The sequence below is a fragment of the Dermochelys coriacea genome, chromosome 20 (assembly GCF_009764565.3).
Source record: "Dermochelys coriacea isolate rDerCor1 chromosome 20, rDerCor1.pri.v4, whole genome shotgun sequence".
Taxonomy (NCBI): domain Eukaryota; kingdom Metazoa; phylum Chordata; order Testudines; family Dermochelyidae; genus Dermochelys; species Dermochelys coriacea.
The window spans coordinates 18,597,008-18,611,812 of record NC_050087.2 but is presented as its reverse complement, the minus strand read 5'-3'; the positions used below and the strand labels follow the sequence as shown (position 1 = coordinate 18,611,812).

Sequence of the window (14,805 nt, the reverse complement as noted above, 5' to 3'; positions counted from 1 at the left end):
TGGTGCCTGCAGCCACCCCTCAGGAGCTCCCCCGCTAGCCAGGGTCTCCTGGAAGCGGCTGACCTAGACCAATCCTCAGCCTCCAGCTCCCATCAACTGATGCTTTTCTCTCCGTTTCTCGCCAGGGCCATGATTCCCAGCCGGCGTCCTTGGGCCACCACTCCTGCCTCTTGACAGGATCGTATTCCAGTCCTAGGGGCCTGGCACCTGCCGCTGTGATTAAACCCACTAAGACATTTGCTACAGCTCAGATGTTTGATCAATGTCTCACCTCTGCGACTGTCAGCTCCTGTCCCCGCTCCCCCTGCGCTTCCTTTGGCCAGGTTTCAGCATTTGGCACTGGCCGCTCCCGAGACACAAACACACTTTGTCTCTCAGGGCTCATGCTGACAGCTTCAGAAAGAACCCCATTCCCTTGAGGGAAGATCCCTGTGTGTAGGGATCAGCCTGTTGCTTACTCGGTGTTTGGTCACAGAGTGCACCCATTATGGCACATGGTGGCTGGTTGTCACTTGCTGGGTAGCAATTGCACATTTGCTGGACAGAGCCCTATTTCATTGACTCATGCATTTATTTAGGGACACCTAAATGTGGCTAAGGCTCTGGACTGGGAATAGAGACCTGGGCACGGTCATTCCACTCCCTGCACCCTCTCGGTTAGGTGTGATTGGGTAGTGATCAATGGCTCCATGTCTAGTTGGCAGCCGGTGTCAAGTGGAGTGCCCCAGGGGTCGGTCCTGGGGCCCGTTTTGTTCAATATCTTCATAAATGATCTGGAGGATGGTGTGGATTGCACTCTCAGCAAATTTGCGGATGATACTAAACTGGGAGGAGTGGTAGATACGCTGGAGGGGAGGGATAGGATACAGAAGGACCTAGACAAATTGGAGGATTGGGCCAAAAGAAATCTAATGAGGTTCAATAAGGATAAGTGCAGGGTCCTGCACTTAGGATGGAAGAATCCAATGCACCGCTACAGACTAGGGACCGAATGGCTCGGCAGCAGTTCTGCGGAAAAGGACCTAGGGGTGACAGTGGACGAGAAGCTGGATATGAGTCAGCAGTGTGCCCTTGTTGCCAAGAAGGCCAATGGCATTTTGGGATGTATAAGTAGGGGCATAGCGAGCAGATCGAGGGACGTGATCGTTCCCCTCTATTCGACACTGGTGAGGCCTCATCTGGAGTACTGTGTCCAGTTTTGGGCCCCACACTACAAGAAGGATGTGGATAAATTGGAAAGAGTACAGCGAAGGGCAACAAAATGATTAGGGGTCTAGAGCACATGACTTATGAGGAGAGGCTGAGGGAGCTGGGATTGTTTAGTCTGCAGAAGAGAAGAATGAGGGGGGATTTGATAGCTGCTTTCAACTACCTGAAAGGGGGTTTCAAAGAGGATGGTTCTAGACTGTTCTCAATGGTAGCAGATGACAGAACGAGGAGTAATGGTCTCAAGTTGCAATGGGGGAGGTTTAGATTGGATATTAGGAAAAACTTTTTCACTAAGAGGGTGGTGAAACACTGGAATGCGTTACCTAGGGAGGTGGTAGAATCTCCTTCCTTAGAGGTTTTTAAGGTCAGGCTTGACAAAGCCCTGGCTAGGATGATTTAACTGGGACTTGGTCCTGCTTTGAGCAGGGGGTTGGACTAGATGACCTTCTGGGGTCCCTTCCAACCCTGATATTCTATGATTCTATGATTCTATGATTTTCCCCCCAACATCTCTCTGCTGGGAGAAGCTCCAGTGTAGAAACAATTCTGCCACCATGAACGCACATAACCCAGCACAGACCAGAATAAGCGACACTAGCGTAAGTGCTTTTAGCCCCGACAGAACTGCCTACGATGATGTGCTGTGGCATTTGAAGATGTTACCTTCGGCCAAAGGGCGGGTCTCCCACAGGCCCAGGCACTCCCCTCCCTGAGAGGCAGTAGCAAGGCTGACAGGAGAATTCAGTCTACCCCAGGGGCTAGGTCGGTTTCACTACGTTGCTTGTGGGAGATGAGGGCGGTAGTGGATTTTTCACGCCCCTGAGCGACGCAGTTATTCTGCCCTACATTCCTAGTGCCGACCAGGCCTAGGGCAGGTTTTTGGCTGGCATGTCACAGCAGCAGGACATGAGCACAGATGTGGCCTTGGCCTCATCCATTTAGGCTCTGAGCTCGCTGGGCAGGACTGTCTGTGCAGCACCCGGCGCCAAGCGGTGCCGCGCGCACTTGGTGCCTCTGGGCACTCCTAGCAGACGCAGAATGGGATTTGCAAAGCCACCTCAATGCCAAAATCCCACCAAGGCCTGGGCATCACTTATGCCTCCCTGCCTCTTGCCTCAGTCCCATATCCCATCCACGTAACAGCAGCACCCATCCCTATGCTCCAGGCACTCCTGGCATAGCTCAGAACCATAGCACTGATAGCACCCAAGGGCAGCAGTACCAGACAGCTAGACCACTGGCAAACGGGAATCTGCAAAGGGTTTACCTGGAAGCTTTTAGTATTCAGGCTTTTCTGGCTTTCGGTGGCCACCTTCAGCCTGGAATCCAGCCCCTTCATGAGGGACTCGGTGTTGCGCACGTACTGCAGGTCGCGGTAGGTTCTCAGGTCCAACACCTCCATGGACTGGGAGATGTTCTGTACCTGGAAAAGCAAAACAAAGCGGTGAGAGCAGGTGCTCTCTTGAGGGTACGGCCCCTCCTTCCCAGAGCAGCACTGGGGACTGGTACAGGCAAGAGCACACGGTGTATTTGTGGGACACGCGCTCTCTTTCTAGGTACATTCGTCACCTTTATTGCTGTTCCCGGGGGATTTCCCTCCTGCATGAACTCAAGTTCTGCAGAAGTTCAGCAATATTTCTCCTTCCCAAAGCCCAGAGCTCAGGACCCGCAGGATTGTCCAGCTCCTTCCCCAACATGCAAAACAACCCAGCTCCAAGCAATATAGATCCCGAAATCAGAACTCAGCACTGATGAGAACAGAGGAAGAGTTGGCCACCAGAGTTGTTCTGAGTGTTATTAATAAGGACCCGGGAACAGAACGAAGCTCTGATTTAATACCAGTGCTCCAGGGAGATGCCTCATTAGCACCGCACTCCTCTGCCTTCCCTGGGAAGGCTGCAGGTAACTTTCCCATTTGGATTCTGCAAAGAGTTGGCCAGAATTGATTTGATACGCCCTGCTCCCTTCCCTGATCTCTGTTTAATTAATGAGGCCCTCTCCCAGCTCTGCAGCTCCTGCCCATAATGAAAAGATGATTGTGCAAAATGAATTACAGGCATGCAAGCAGAAAGCATCTTCGCTCTGCACCAGAGAGATGGGGAAGCGAGCAGGCAGCTGACCTGGCAGCATCAGCAGCCATTAGTTACTCATTCGAGCATATTCACTGCATCCAGCTCCCCTCCTCCTTTTGATCACACTCAGTGTGGGAGCAGATTCTCACTTACAACCTGGCCCTTTTGTGCTGCCAACACCAAGTAAAGGGGTTACCGGGGGAGTGACAATGAGGCCCATTATATGCCGAGCCACAGGGCACCAGGAGCGGTGTGCACGGGGGTTTGTTTCAATCCATTCATATCCACGAGTGGATGGCAATTGGGTTACAGCCAGAAGCTTTGTGATTATTTTTTTTTCAAATCAACGTTTAGATTCTGGGCACCGCATTGGAACCTGCTGGCGAGCCTTGTGCCCGAGGAGGGAGCGTGAATTAGCGGGGAGGGCGCTGGATTGAGACTCAGCAGATCTGCTTTCTATTCCCAGCCTCTCTGGGCCCGTTTCTCTTTTGTCCGTCTTATCTAGCCACCCTGCATGTTTGCTACGGCAAGGAACCATCTCTCCCTACCAGGGCTCGGCACATTGCTGCCTGGAACAGCCATGGAACTGACCAAAGAAAAAAAACGTTTCACTTTGGGTCAAATGGAATCGGAATTTTTGGTGACTTTGGGTCTGTTCCAGAATGAGAATTTCAATCTGCGTCTCCCACCTCCCAGGTGAGCACCCTAACCCCCTGGAAACCGTGAGCCTAGTGGGTTAGGGTGCAAGCCCCCGCCCCCATCTCCTCCTCCTGCAGCCCTTTCACGAGTGGCCAAAACTATTCATGTCAGATTCGCAAATCAGTTCAAGTCGACCACAACTGCATTTTTCGCTGAATAAAATATTTGTCTGACAAATTTCACCCAGGTCTACTCTGTGCGTGTGAGCAGGCCCCAGTGCACGGGGCTGGTGTAGCTACTGGTGAACGGATTGCAGAGGAGCGATCCCGCCCTGGGACAGCTGGCACCACACCGCACTGCTGACTCCTAACATACACGTCACATAGCACGGGTGTGTCCAGGCTACAGAGGGAGCGGGCGGGCTGGGGAGAAGAAACGAAGCAGCACAGGGTACATCACCGGTTCCCAGTTCATCACCCCACACCGGCCCAGTCTCAATGCTGGCTCTTTAATTCCCAGTATGGCAGTGATGTCTCCGGGATGCCTCTGCCCCAGTGCCCTGGTCCCACCCTGCACCCCGTGGGAGGAGAAAGGGACAGCGGCAATTCTCGCCACTACCGCCTGGGCTGGAGAACGAACAATTCCCACTGCTCAGCGTTATGGTCATGTAAACCCTGCGACAAGTGGCTCCAAACCCCAGGCATGGCACGGCAGGCTTCCTCAGCACCTGGGTAGACACTGACATGCCCCCAGCAATGGTGACGCTGAAACTGCAAGGCCCAGCGTTCCGGCAGAGGAAAGTTTGCCATAATCACACAGCAGTAGAACACAGGTGCTGGCCACGGATCTCCAGCTCTGCATCCTGTGAGAAAGGGTCAAGATACAGCCTGATTTCCCTAAGCTCTGCCTGCCCTGGGCTCTCTCTTTTCCTGCTTTCCTCTGCCAGCATCCGCTCCCCCGTCACACGCTGCAGTACAGTGTCCGTAGCCTGGGGTGCACACGAGACATGTGTGAAGATCTTTGCATATGCAATTTGCTTGCTCACTTGGCTGCGCGTGGTGTCTCGGCCTGGCTGGTGCATCACCCCCGGGCACCGGTTCTGGATAGACAAACTGCCTGCTGAACGAGAGGTAGCTCTGAGGGGACTGCTCACCGCAGAGAGCAGCACTGAGGTCACTAGCAAAGCCCATCCAGCAGCGGGTATTTAACAAACACCCAGCTTACCTCCCAAAGGCCAGGACAGAGCAGCTATAGGAGGTTAAATAAATACAGCACTGAATTATTACACAGTACGGTCGCACCTTCAGGATCCCTGGGAGACCAGAGGCTATTGTGCCGGGCGCTGCGCAGACACAGAGATGGACAGAAATTCCACCCGAGCCAGAGGGACTGAATTCTTCTGAAGGTCTGTCTAAGGCGCCACCCACAGCCAGGCAGAGCAGCTCTCCAGCTCAGGCAAAACAGAAGGATCACAATCCCGGCCTTGGACTCTGCAGCCCAGGTGTCCCGATTCCTGGTCTAGCACCTGGCCCCCGGGGAAGATCCCTTCTCTGCTAATTCGGGTGCATAGTTAGGCCACTTACGTAAATGCTGCTGAGAACACTCCTCTTCCTGCAGCTTTCATGTATAAAATCCTGTCTTTTGTTCAGGGGCTGCAGCTGTTCTTTGGTTCTTAAACCACCCAAGTGAACATTTCTTGTGGGCTTTGGTTCTTTCATTTCATCTGCCGCCACCACTAAAATTAGTTTATTTCAGCGCCTTAATGAGACGAGAACGCAGCCACGTTCCGTCAGTGGTTATTTATTTATTAACAGGGGCTCTGTTAGTGTTTACAGCTAAGGCTGCAGCCTTGGAAGGCTTCAGAGCCGTTTTGCAGAAAGTTATAATAAAAGTTTAATCATTTTTTTGTGTGTGAATGTATAAAAAGCAGAGAGGAAATAAAAGAAAAGCTGCCTGCTTGTGGACTCTGCCCACCGCAGACGGGGGAATTGAGAGCAGTTCGAAAACTTAATAGCTTTTATTAACATTTACCGCAGTAAAGTGACCCAGGGGGCGATTCCTACGTGGGGAGAGAGGGCAGGTCTCTCTGCAGCACCTCACAGAGAAGCAACGCAATCTCCAGAGACTGCATCTGCCTGTGGAGCATTGCCACGCACCCCAGGATTCCAACCTTTGGGCAAAGCCCCCCCGACCTCCCATGCTAAGCAGGATGGGAGACCTCCAAAGGCAGCGAAAGTCTTGGCGGCACAGCCAACGTGTAGAGCTTAGCAGGCAGGGGGCAGGTGGGCAGGTCTGCACTGCAATCAGCGGCATGAATGCAGCACAGATAGCCATAGCGCAGTGAGCTCGGAGCCAGCCAGCTCCGGGAACAGCAGCTGGGCAGGGTGACTGCTCCAGTGCGGCCCAGGGTCCCAGGCGGGGCTATGCGCTCATGCTGCACGCTCGTGCTGCTATTGGTTTCTATGCTAGCTAAGCCCAGGTCTGCATGTGCTGCGGTCACAGCTCACACGGCAGTGGAGACAAACCCTGTGTCTCTGCTGGAAGTCCAGGGCGAGCAGGTCATTAGAGCCAGGTCCTAGGGGGCACCCCAACCCTTCCACACCCCTTCCCCTAGAAACGTCAGCTCTGTGTGCACCCTGGGGTCCCCCTTCCCAGCTCACCTCTGCTGGAATGCTACACAGAGCTGCCGTCAGCGAGCGCTGGGCTGCGGTCACAGCTCCAGACTGGGAATCCTGCACATCCTGCTAGCTTTGGGACCTCGTCCCTCCCACCCCGGCCAGGTCTCGTCTTTGGGACTGTAGTTCAGTACATGTTTGTACAGCTCCTAGCGCAGCGGGGCACCATCGTGGCTAGTCTCTGGCACGACTGCAATGTGGACATTAAACAACCACCACCAACACCCTCACAGTGATGTGACCGCTGCCACGCCAGGGACTGAACTGGGGGCCTCCAGAGCTAAGCACATTAGCTGCTACAGCTGTAACAGACTCTCATACTCTGAAGAACAGGCACACGGGGGGACCCGTAACACCCGCTCACCAGTGGCTTACACTCACCATTGCTTCTGCTACAGCCTTCCTCTTCCTCCAAAACCCACTCACGCTGATGCAGCCCCAGGCAGGACGGAGAGCTGTGTTCATAATTCATCAGGGGTCCCCCGCCCCCAAGCTGGATCTGACCTGCTGCTTCAGCATGCTGCTAGGGGGCCTTTCAGGCCCACTGTCAAACTGAGCCCGTCATCCACTTTCCACAAGCGCTCACGGGACTAACGCTAATGTCTTCTCTTCTTAATCCTTAGCCAACCAGGGGCAAGAGTCACACCTTGCCAGGAACAGGTTACAGGACCCTGGATGCGTCTCGGCTGGTGGGATCCTACTTCTCCTGTAGCACATTCCGAATGCCGGAGTTCCCTCTGCGCCCTGCCCTGATGCCCGGCTGTTAAACTGACACTGCTACTCACCCTAGAAGTAGCTGCATGTTAGCGGTGGGTGAAGTGCCCCTTGTGTGTGTCTGGGAGGCTCCACCTGACTGGCCTGGGTGCTGTGCACGTTGCCCAGAGTTTACAATCTAAGCAGACAAAGGCAAGATTATGGGTGGCCCCATGTTTAGACCTGGGGGAGCTGAGACCCACAGATTTCCCCACCGTCACATACACAGTCAGCGCAAAGCTGGGAGCCGAGACCGGATCTCATGCATCCCCGCCCACTGCTTCAATCCGCCAGGCCAGCCGGCTCCTCAGCTGAGGTGCTGCCTGGAAAGAGCCCACATGGTGAGCGGCGCTGTTAATGTACACGAGCATCTTACAACGGAGGCTGCACTAGCAGCAGGATCTCTCGTTCGTCTCCCCTCCCTGCACATGGAACACAGGTCCTTCCTTTCGCAGCTCTCCCATCTCCTGCCCTCCCAGTGCCGCTGAGAGGAACAGACGGCTGGCAAAATGGGCAGCGCAGCTGCGAAGAAACTTCCCCTTCCAAGACGCTGGGAGGAGATGCTTATCCCCAGCCCCCTCTGTCTGGCTGCAGGGAGGCCGCTCGCTGGGCATGTTGCATCACGCAGCCAGGGCTTTGCACACACGCAAATGGGCGGTTCGGGTGACAGCCTCTGATCGATAGTGGTGCTTAGCCGGGATGTTACTGACGGAGCTGTGCAGAGGCCAGCTCTCTCACTCACTCACTGCTTCCAAGCTATTTTAATTCCTGCCAAGGTCAGGGGCTGACTTCCCTTCACCACCACCTGAGCCCTCCTGCCACTCAGGGAAGATTTAGGGGTCTTTATTATTTATTTTTGGCTGGGAGCATTTATCTGGGTCTGTGCAGACATGGGAGCTCATCTCCCTGCCAGATCTCCTGCTGTTAGCGTCTGCAGCCCCTCACGTGAGCAACAGGCACCCAAGGAGCAGAGCTGACTAAGGAAAACCACGTCCCTACGTTCCACTCTGGACTTGCCGTCCAAAGCCTGGAACACGAGGCCCAGGCTCTCAGTGGGTGAGGGCAGAACAGATCCAGGCACTCGGTCACTCGATCTTCTCTCCATGCAACGTGGAGTCGGGCTGGATGGCTCAGCAGGGGATCGCCACTTGTGGCATCCAGGAATCCGCGCTGCCCAGGGCTGTCCTGAGCTGGGTGAAATGAGGACGTTGGGGGGTAAGGAACAGTTTGCTGCACACAGTGGTGAGATCTAGCGTCCTGGGACTCCAGACCCCCCAATTCTTTCCCAGCTCTGTGACCGTAGGCCAGTGCTCCCCTTCTTTGGAGCGGAGCCTGTCTCTTCTCGGAGTCTGGGCAGCTGTGGGCACAACGGGGCTCAGATCCCAGCTGAGGCCACTGGGTTTGTTGTAATGCAGATGTGCTAAAATCTCCGAGCACATGGCGATGTGGGACAAGGCTTTCACACGTGGCTGCGTGACGATGAACACGTTAAAGTAAGCATGTCCCAGATTCCAGGGGAGTGGCGTGCTCACACCTCCAGTGAGGGCAGTGGCAGCTCAGAGAACTAGGACACGCGTCCAGCCAGGCACCTGCGTTTGGAAAGGGTTGACCCTGTCCCTCAGGCAGAATCTGCTTTCCATGAAGCAAATATAGCTTAACACACGAAAGCCAGTCGAGATTACAGCCTGCATTGCAATCAACAACAAATGACAACGCTCGGCCCTCCACCAGAGCCACAAAGGATTTAAACCCGCTTAAAAATACCCATGCCCAGGCCCCTGCTAGTCACCCATCGTGGGAGAAGCAGTCATGACCCTGCACAGGGCCCAACTATGGAGTCATCCCATCCCGACCATCCCGCAGGGGAAGGAAAACTGCCCTATTCTCCTCACTCCAAACCAAACCCACTGACTCCATCCAGACAGGGCTTGTTTCCCTGCTCAGTGCCTGGGACGCACTCCACGGTGGGACTGCAGGCACCACTTCTGACTTTGGGCAAGGTCATCTGGAGAAACATCACTCCACTGATCTGGAGGAGCTCCGAGGCTGCGAGACCAAGGGGGCCCTGCATCTCTGAGAGCAGCACTCCCTCCACCTCATCCATGGTGCACAAAATGATAGTGTCTCCACGGTGGGGAGCAGCCATTCCAGAAACCATGAAGGATCCCTCCCCACAACCCACCCAACCTGGCAGCAGGGATCAGAGCCACCCTCTCCCAAGACATTCAGCACGTGACACTCCAGGCTAGAGGGCTCTTCAGCTCCCTGGTTCTCACACCGAAGGATAAGGTTAACGGGATGTTCTACCCAGCACTACTGAATGTCTTATCTGGAGCCACACACAGCAAGATGCAGCGCACTACCAAGGCATCTCTGCAGCAGGTGCAGCCCCACCCATCCGCATTGCTATACGCCTTACGTGAGCGTCTGAGAGTCCCCAGGTGAGCTCCGAGCCCTAGCCAGAGGGAGAACCAGCCCTGCCCTGAAGAGATGATGGTCTAAGGGTGCGAGGGACAGAGAGGTGCAAAGAGGAGAAGTGACTTCCCTCGGGTCACCCAGCAGGTCAATGGAGAGCTCAGCTCTGCTGTACCCACCGGACTGCCATGCCTGCAAGCGTTGCACCCAAGAGAATGACAGGGTGCATGGCGGGGACGTCACACGTCTCTCTGGGCTAGCGGCAGGCATCATGGGCAAGAGCAGGACCCCAGGGTAGCCGGCACACGTATGAAAACCTTGTCCTGCAACACCGGGTTCTCGGAGATCTTCACACATCTGCATTACAACACGCCCAGCAGCCTCAGCTGGGATCTGGGCCCCGCTGTGTCCCTAGATAAGACTCCCTCTGTGGCGGTGCCTCTCCACCATCTGCGAAGCCCGGGGTGGCGGGGGCACTGCAGAGACGCAGCAGAGTCTTGTGGGTCAAACACGGCCCATGTGTGGAGGTGGTGCGGGAGCAACTCCCAGCTCTGGGGCGGACTCCCTGGGGGACATGAGCTGAGCTCCCGCATCTCTCTGGTCGTCCGTCCCCCACTGTAACAGAGGGGCAGCGGCGTGGCCATGTCTCTTCAGGCTGAAGCTCCTTGGGGCAGGGGCTCTCTTGCCATGTAGCTGCGCAGCGCTGGGTGCCAGGGGTCCAGGACACTGCCAGGGCGCAGATGTTCAGTGCTCAGCACCGGGCTGGGCTGCAGGGGCAGCTGCTCGGAAGCAGCGTGTGGCCCCTTAATAAACCACGTGTCCCGCCAGCCTCGGTCCTTCTCTGTCCCCCCTTCCCCCTTTTTCCCCTGCCCCACGGCAGTGACAGGGAAGGCTCTGCACCTCTTCCACAGGCTTTGGGCTCCTGCTGCTGCTTCCGTCCATGGAGGCTAAGCAGGAACACGCCCTGCGCGGGGGGGACCGGAGCGTGGCACTCGGATGCTCTGTGAGTGGCAGGTGACCTTTGCCAACTCCTCTGGTGTTACAGGCCAGGGGCTGAGCATTGCTCCTTAGCTAAGGGTCTGGGCGAAGCAAGGCAGGGGAAGGCAAGCGACGTTCCACCTTCCCTGGAGACACTGGGGCTGCCGGAGCCGCTGCTTTCCAGAGAGATTCAGCTCGCCCCCTCGGCTGTCCGCTGCCCTGGGTGCCAGCAGCCAGCCGCATCTCTGTAACGTGCAGGGACAGAAGCAGATGCTCATCTCTGCAGGCTGGGTGGGCGGGCGGACGATCCTCCACGGCAGGAGGCTCTTAACCCTTCAGCCGTAGGGGGCTTCACTCTCCCACCCCGACGCATCCCTCAATGAACATCTCCAACATTCCCAGGCTCTGCCACCCCCTCCGAGAGACAGCGGGCAATGAAATGTCAAGTGCGTCTAAGCACCAGGCTCCTGCGGCTGGAGAGGCAACATCTGTCCAGGTAGGGGCCCAAAGGATGTTTATAAAGCCTGGAGCAAAACTCCCCCAAGCCTGTTTTATCGGTGTATCTGGACGCCTCGCCATCGCCAGTGCATTCATCCTCACAACCCCCCGGGAGGCAGGGCAGAGCTGTTGGCCACACTGTGCAGATAGAGAAACTGAGGCACGGGGAGACGTTGGGTTTGTCTACACTATACTCAGAGGTGTGACTGCATACCACACTACCTTTCATCCAGCCACCCCGGGAATAGGAAACAGGGGATGGATCGCTTGGTGATTGCCTGTTCTCGTCATTCCCTCTGGGGCACTTGGCATTGGCCACTGTCAGTAGACAGGAGACTGGGCTAGGTGGACTTTTGGTCTGACCCAGTCTGGCCGCTCTTATGTTCTTAATGTAAAAATAGCAGGGAAGACGCTCCACATAACACCAACTAACCCAGCCTCGTGGGGTCCTTGTGCCCCCCCCCGTCTGTTCATATCCATCACACCGACTAACCCGGCCTCGCAGGGTCCTTGTGCCCCCTCCCCAGTCTGTCTATACCCATCACGCTGACCAATACGGCCTCGCTGGTTCCCCATGCTTCCCCGTCTGTCCGCACCCATCACGCGGACTAACCCGGCCTCGTGGAGTCCTTCTGCCCCCCGGTCTGTTCATACCCATCATACCAACTAACCCAGCCTCGCAGGGTCCTTGTGCCCCCTCTCCAGTCTGTCTGCACCCATCACGCTGACCAATACGGCCTCGCTGGTTCCCTGTGCTCCCTCATCTGTCCGCACCCATCACACCGACCAACCCAGCCTCGCAGGGTCCTTGCGCCCCCCCATCTGTTCATACCCATCACGACGACCAACGTGGCCTTGCGGGGTCTTTGTGCCCCCCCGTCTGTTCATACCCATCACACCGACCAACCCGGCCTCACGGGGTCCTTGTGCCCCCCCATCTGTCAGTACCCATCATGCCGACCAACCTGGCCTCGCGGGGTCCTTGTGCCCCCCCATCTGTCAGTACCCATCATGCTGACCAACCTGGCCTCACGGGGTCCTTGTGCCCCCCCCATCAGTCAGTACCCATCACGCCGACCAACCTGGCCTCGCGGGGTCCTTGTGCTCCCCCCATCTGTCAGTACCCATCACGCCGACCAACCCAGCCTCATGGGGTCCTTGTACTCCACCGTCTGTCCACACCCATCACGCCGACCAACCCGGCCTCGTGGGGTCCTTGTGCCCCCCCATCTGTCCGCATCTACCCTTTTTCTCTAGGGCTCGAAGCTCTTTGGGGCAGGCATGTCTTGTTGTTCTGTGCCTGTGCCATGCCGAACACAGCAGGGTTGTGGTCTGTGCCCGGGGCTCCTATACGCTACTGTAGCTCACCTAATAAATAATGTACAGGGCCAAGTCCGGGGGGCCCTGGGCCATGACTAGAGCTCCTAGGCACCTTCCCCCATGGCCCCCTGCCCCCCCACGTGGGGGTGCAGTACAGGGGCCGTGAGATACACTTACTACATAATTATAGAGATGCAGGGACATCGGCTTCATCATGGGTGGCACAAGCCAGCCCAAGAGAGCCAGCGCCCATCATAAGCAGCGTAAGCAATTTCTTAGGACCCTGAGGAGCTCAAGGGGCCCCCTGTTAATTATTAGTGTATGTTTTGGGGGGTGGGGGGGCAAATACATTCCTGCTTCGGTCCCCAGGGGCCGAGCCTCGGCTCTGCAGCCCAGAACACTGGGCATGTGCTCGCGGTGCCGCGTCTTTGCCGCTAGCTTTAGCTGGGCTCCTTGGATTAAAGCTGGCAGGGATGGGCCAAGCCGCGCTGCACCCCACCTCTAACAGCAGTGGAGACACCGCTGAGGGACTCAGCCAGAGCAACTGTGACCCTGGGGCTCCCGAACCTTGGCACTGGCCTTTGACACCGTGCTCTGTGCTTGTCTGCCCTGGCCCCCCCCCGGTGCAAAGTCATTCCTATTCTCACTGCCATTTAGCAGCCGGGAAAGGCCAGGAACAGAGAGGAGCCATTCCCTATTCCCGTCCCACTTCTCCTGTTGTTATTAGGCGTTATTTGCCTTCATTTAGCAGCTGGGGCCCTGCCTGAGATCTGCCCTGCCAGGCACTGCACGGACACAAAGCAAGAGACAGTTCCTGCCCCACGAAGCTCAGAGCCTAAATTTGTTAGTCTCTAAGGTGCCACAAGTACTCCTTTTCTTTGAACAGAAGAGGAGGAGAGGGGAAACAGAGGCAGAGATTTCCAGAGCTGCTGAGCACCCACAAATCTTAAGGGACGGGAGCTGCGTGTGCTCAGAAATTGGCTGCTATTACCGAGGGGGCAGAATGTGGACTTAGGAGTCTGAGGCTCCAGTGGGGCTCCTGGAATCGGTTTTGGAGACCGGGCCCCAGGCTGGGAAAGCTTGATCCAGGCTCTCTTTTCCCCTGAGTAGCCACAGAGGCAGGGTGTCTTCATTCAGTCGCCACGCGATGGGAGGCGGTGGGGTGCAGCCGATAGGGGTGTGAACCTAGATTCTACACCCAGCTCTGACGCCCACCCACTGGGCGAGCTTGGGTAAGACACGTCCCCTCTGTGTACCCCCCTCTCTTCCCACCCTTCGTCTGCCTCGTGAGCATCTTGCCCCGGGGTCTGCCAGCATCTCGCATAACGAGGCCTCTGGAAATTGTGTGCTCTTGTGCTGAAATAATTTTTTCCTGGAACTAGCTGAACTGATGCTCTTTTATTGCAAATGATCAGTCGTGATTTGACTCTAATCTCCCTCTTAGCTGGAAATGTATCTGTGTAGCTGGCCTGAGAGTCTCAGTCTTGAAGGCAGATGACAAAAATCAGCGGCTGCCTTGTTCAAAAAACAAACCACTTTCCTGTAAGGGGCCCCTACCTGGTCACCATGAGGGAGTGCATTTGCCTTATGGGACTGCAGCTTGAAAGCCGTTTAGGGTTAACTTTCTGTCAGGTTTAACCTTTATAACAACACTGCGGGCTCATTACGCACAGAGCTTCTGAACAGTGTTTTATTGCTTTGCCCACCAACCTTTTCACTCCCATGTTCCCAAACACACCATGACCCGTGCTGGTGGTAATAACAACTCACTGCAGTCATGTTACACCTCTGATAGCAGCTCTTCATCATTTGAATGGCTACGGAGAACCAGGACATTCCCATCTCCACATCTCAGACAGAATGTAAAGGCATTAAAGATGCCAATGCTGGCAAATAGCCACTTTTCCCACAGATGGGGGGGAGGGGGGTAGAGATAGAGAGCACTGCCATCAGTTTTAGCATTGAAAAGTGCTCAGCTATAGTGAGGAAGGGGCCACACAAAAACAACAGCCAGCTAGCTAGAGGGTCTGAGGCTAGGTGGACAAATCAAAGAGAGGGGTGCATATAGGTAGGTAGAGAGTGAATTGGAGAACTGGTCTGAATTCAACAAGGTGAAATTCAATAAAGAGAAGTACAAAGTATCGCATCTGGGAAGGAAAAATCAGATGCACGATTACAGCGTGGGGATGCCTGCCCAGTACTGCTGCAAAGAGCTGGGAGTTCTAGTGGATCCCACACTGAAGGAG

General features: G+C 55.7%; 1 protein-coding gene across 3 annotated transcripts in view; it reads right to left on the bottom strand.

Moving 5' to 3' along the window:
• The window catches only part of OLFM2 (olfactomedin 2), an 84,190-nt gene that overhangs the window by 23,640 nt on the left and 45,745 nt on the right, over window positions 1-14,805 (bottom strand). For 2 of the 3 annotated variants that reach the window (XM_038379431.2, XM_038379430.2), the window contains exon 3: window positions 2,477-2,632. In XM_038379431.2, coding sequence (XP_038235359.1) covers window positions 2,477-2,632 — 156 coding nt within the window. Of the gene's footprint in view, window positions 1-2,476; window positions 2,633-7,724; window positions 7,896-14,805 lie in introns of those variants that run through there. The other variant, XM_043506954.1, reaches the window with a different exon arrangement.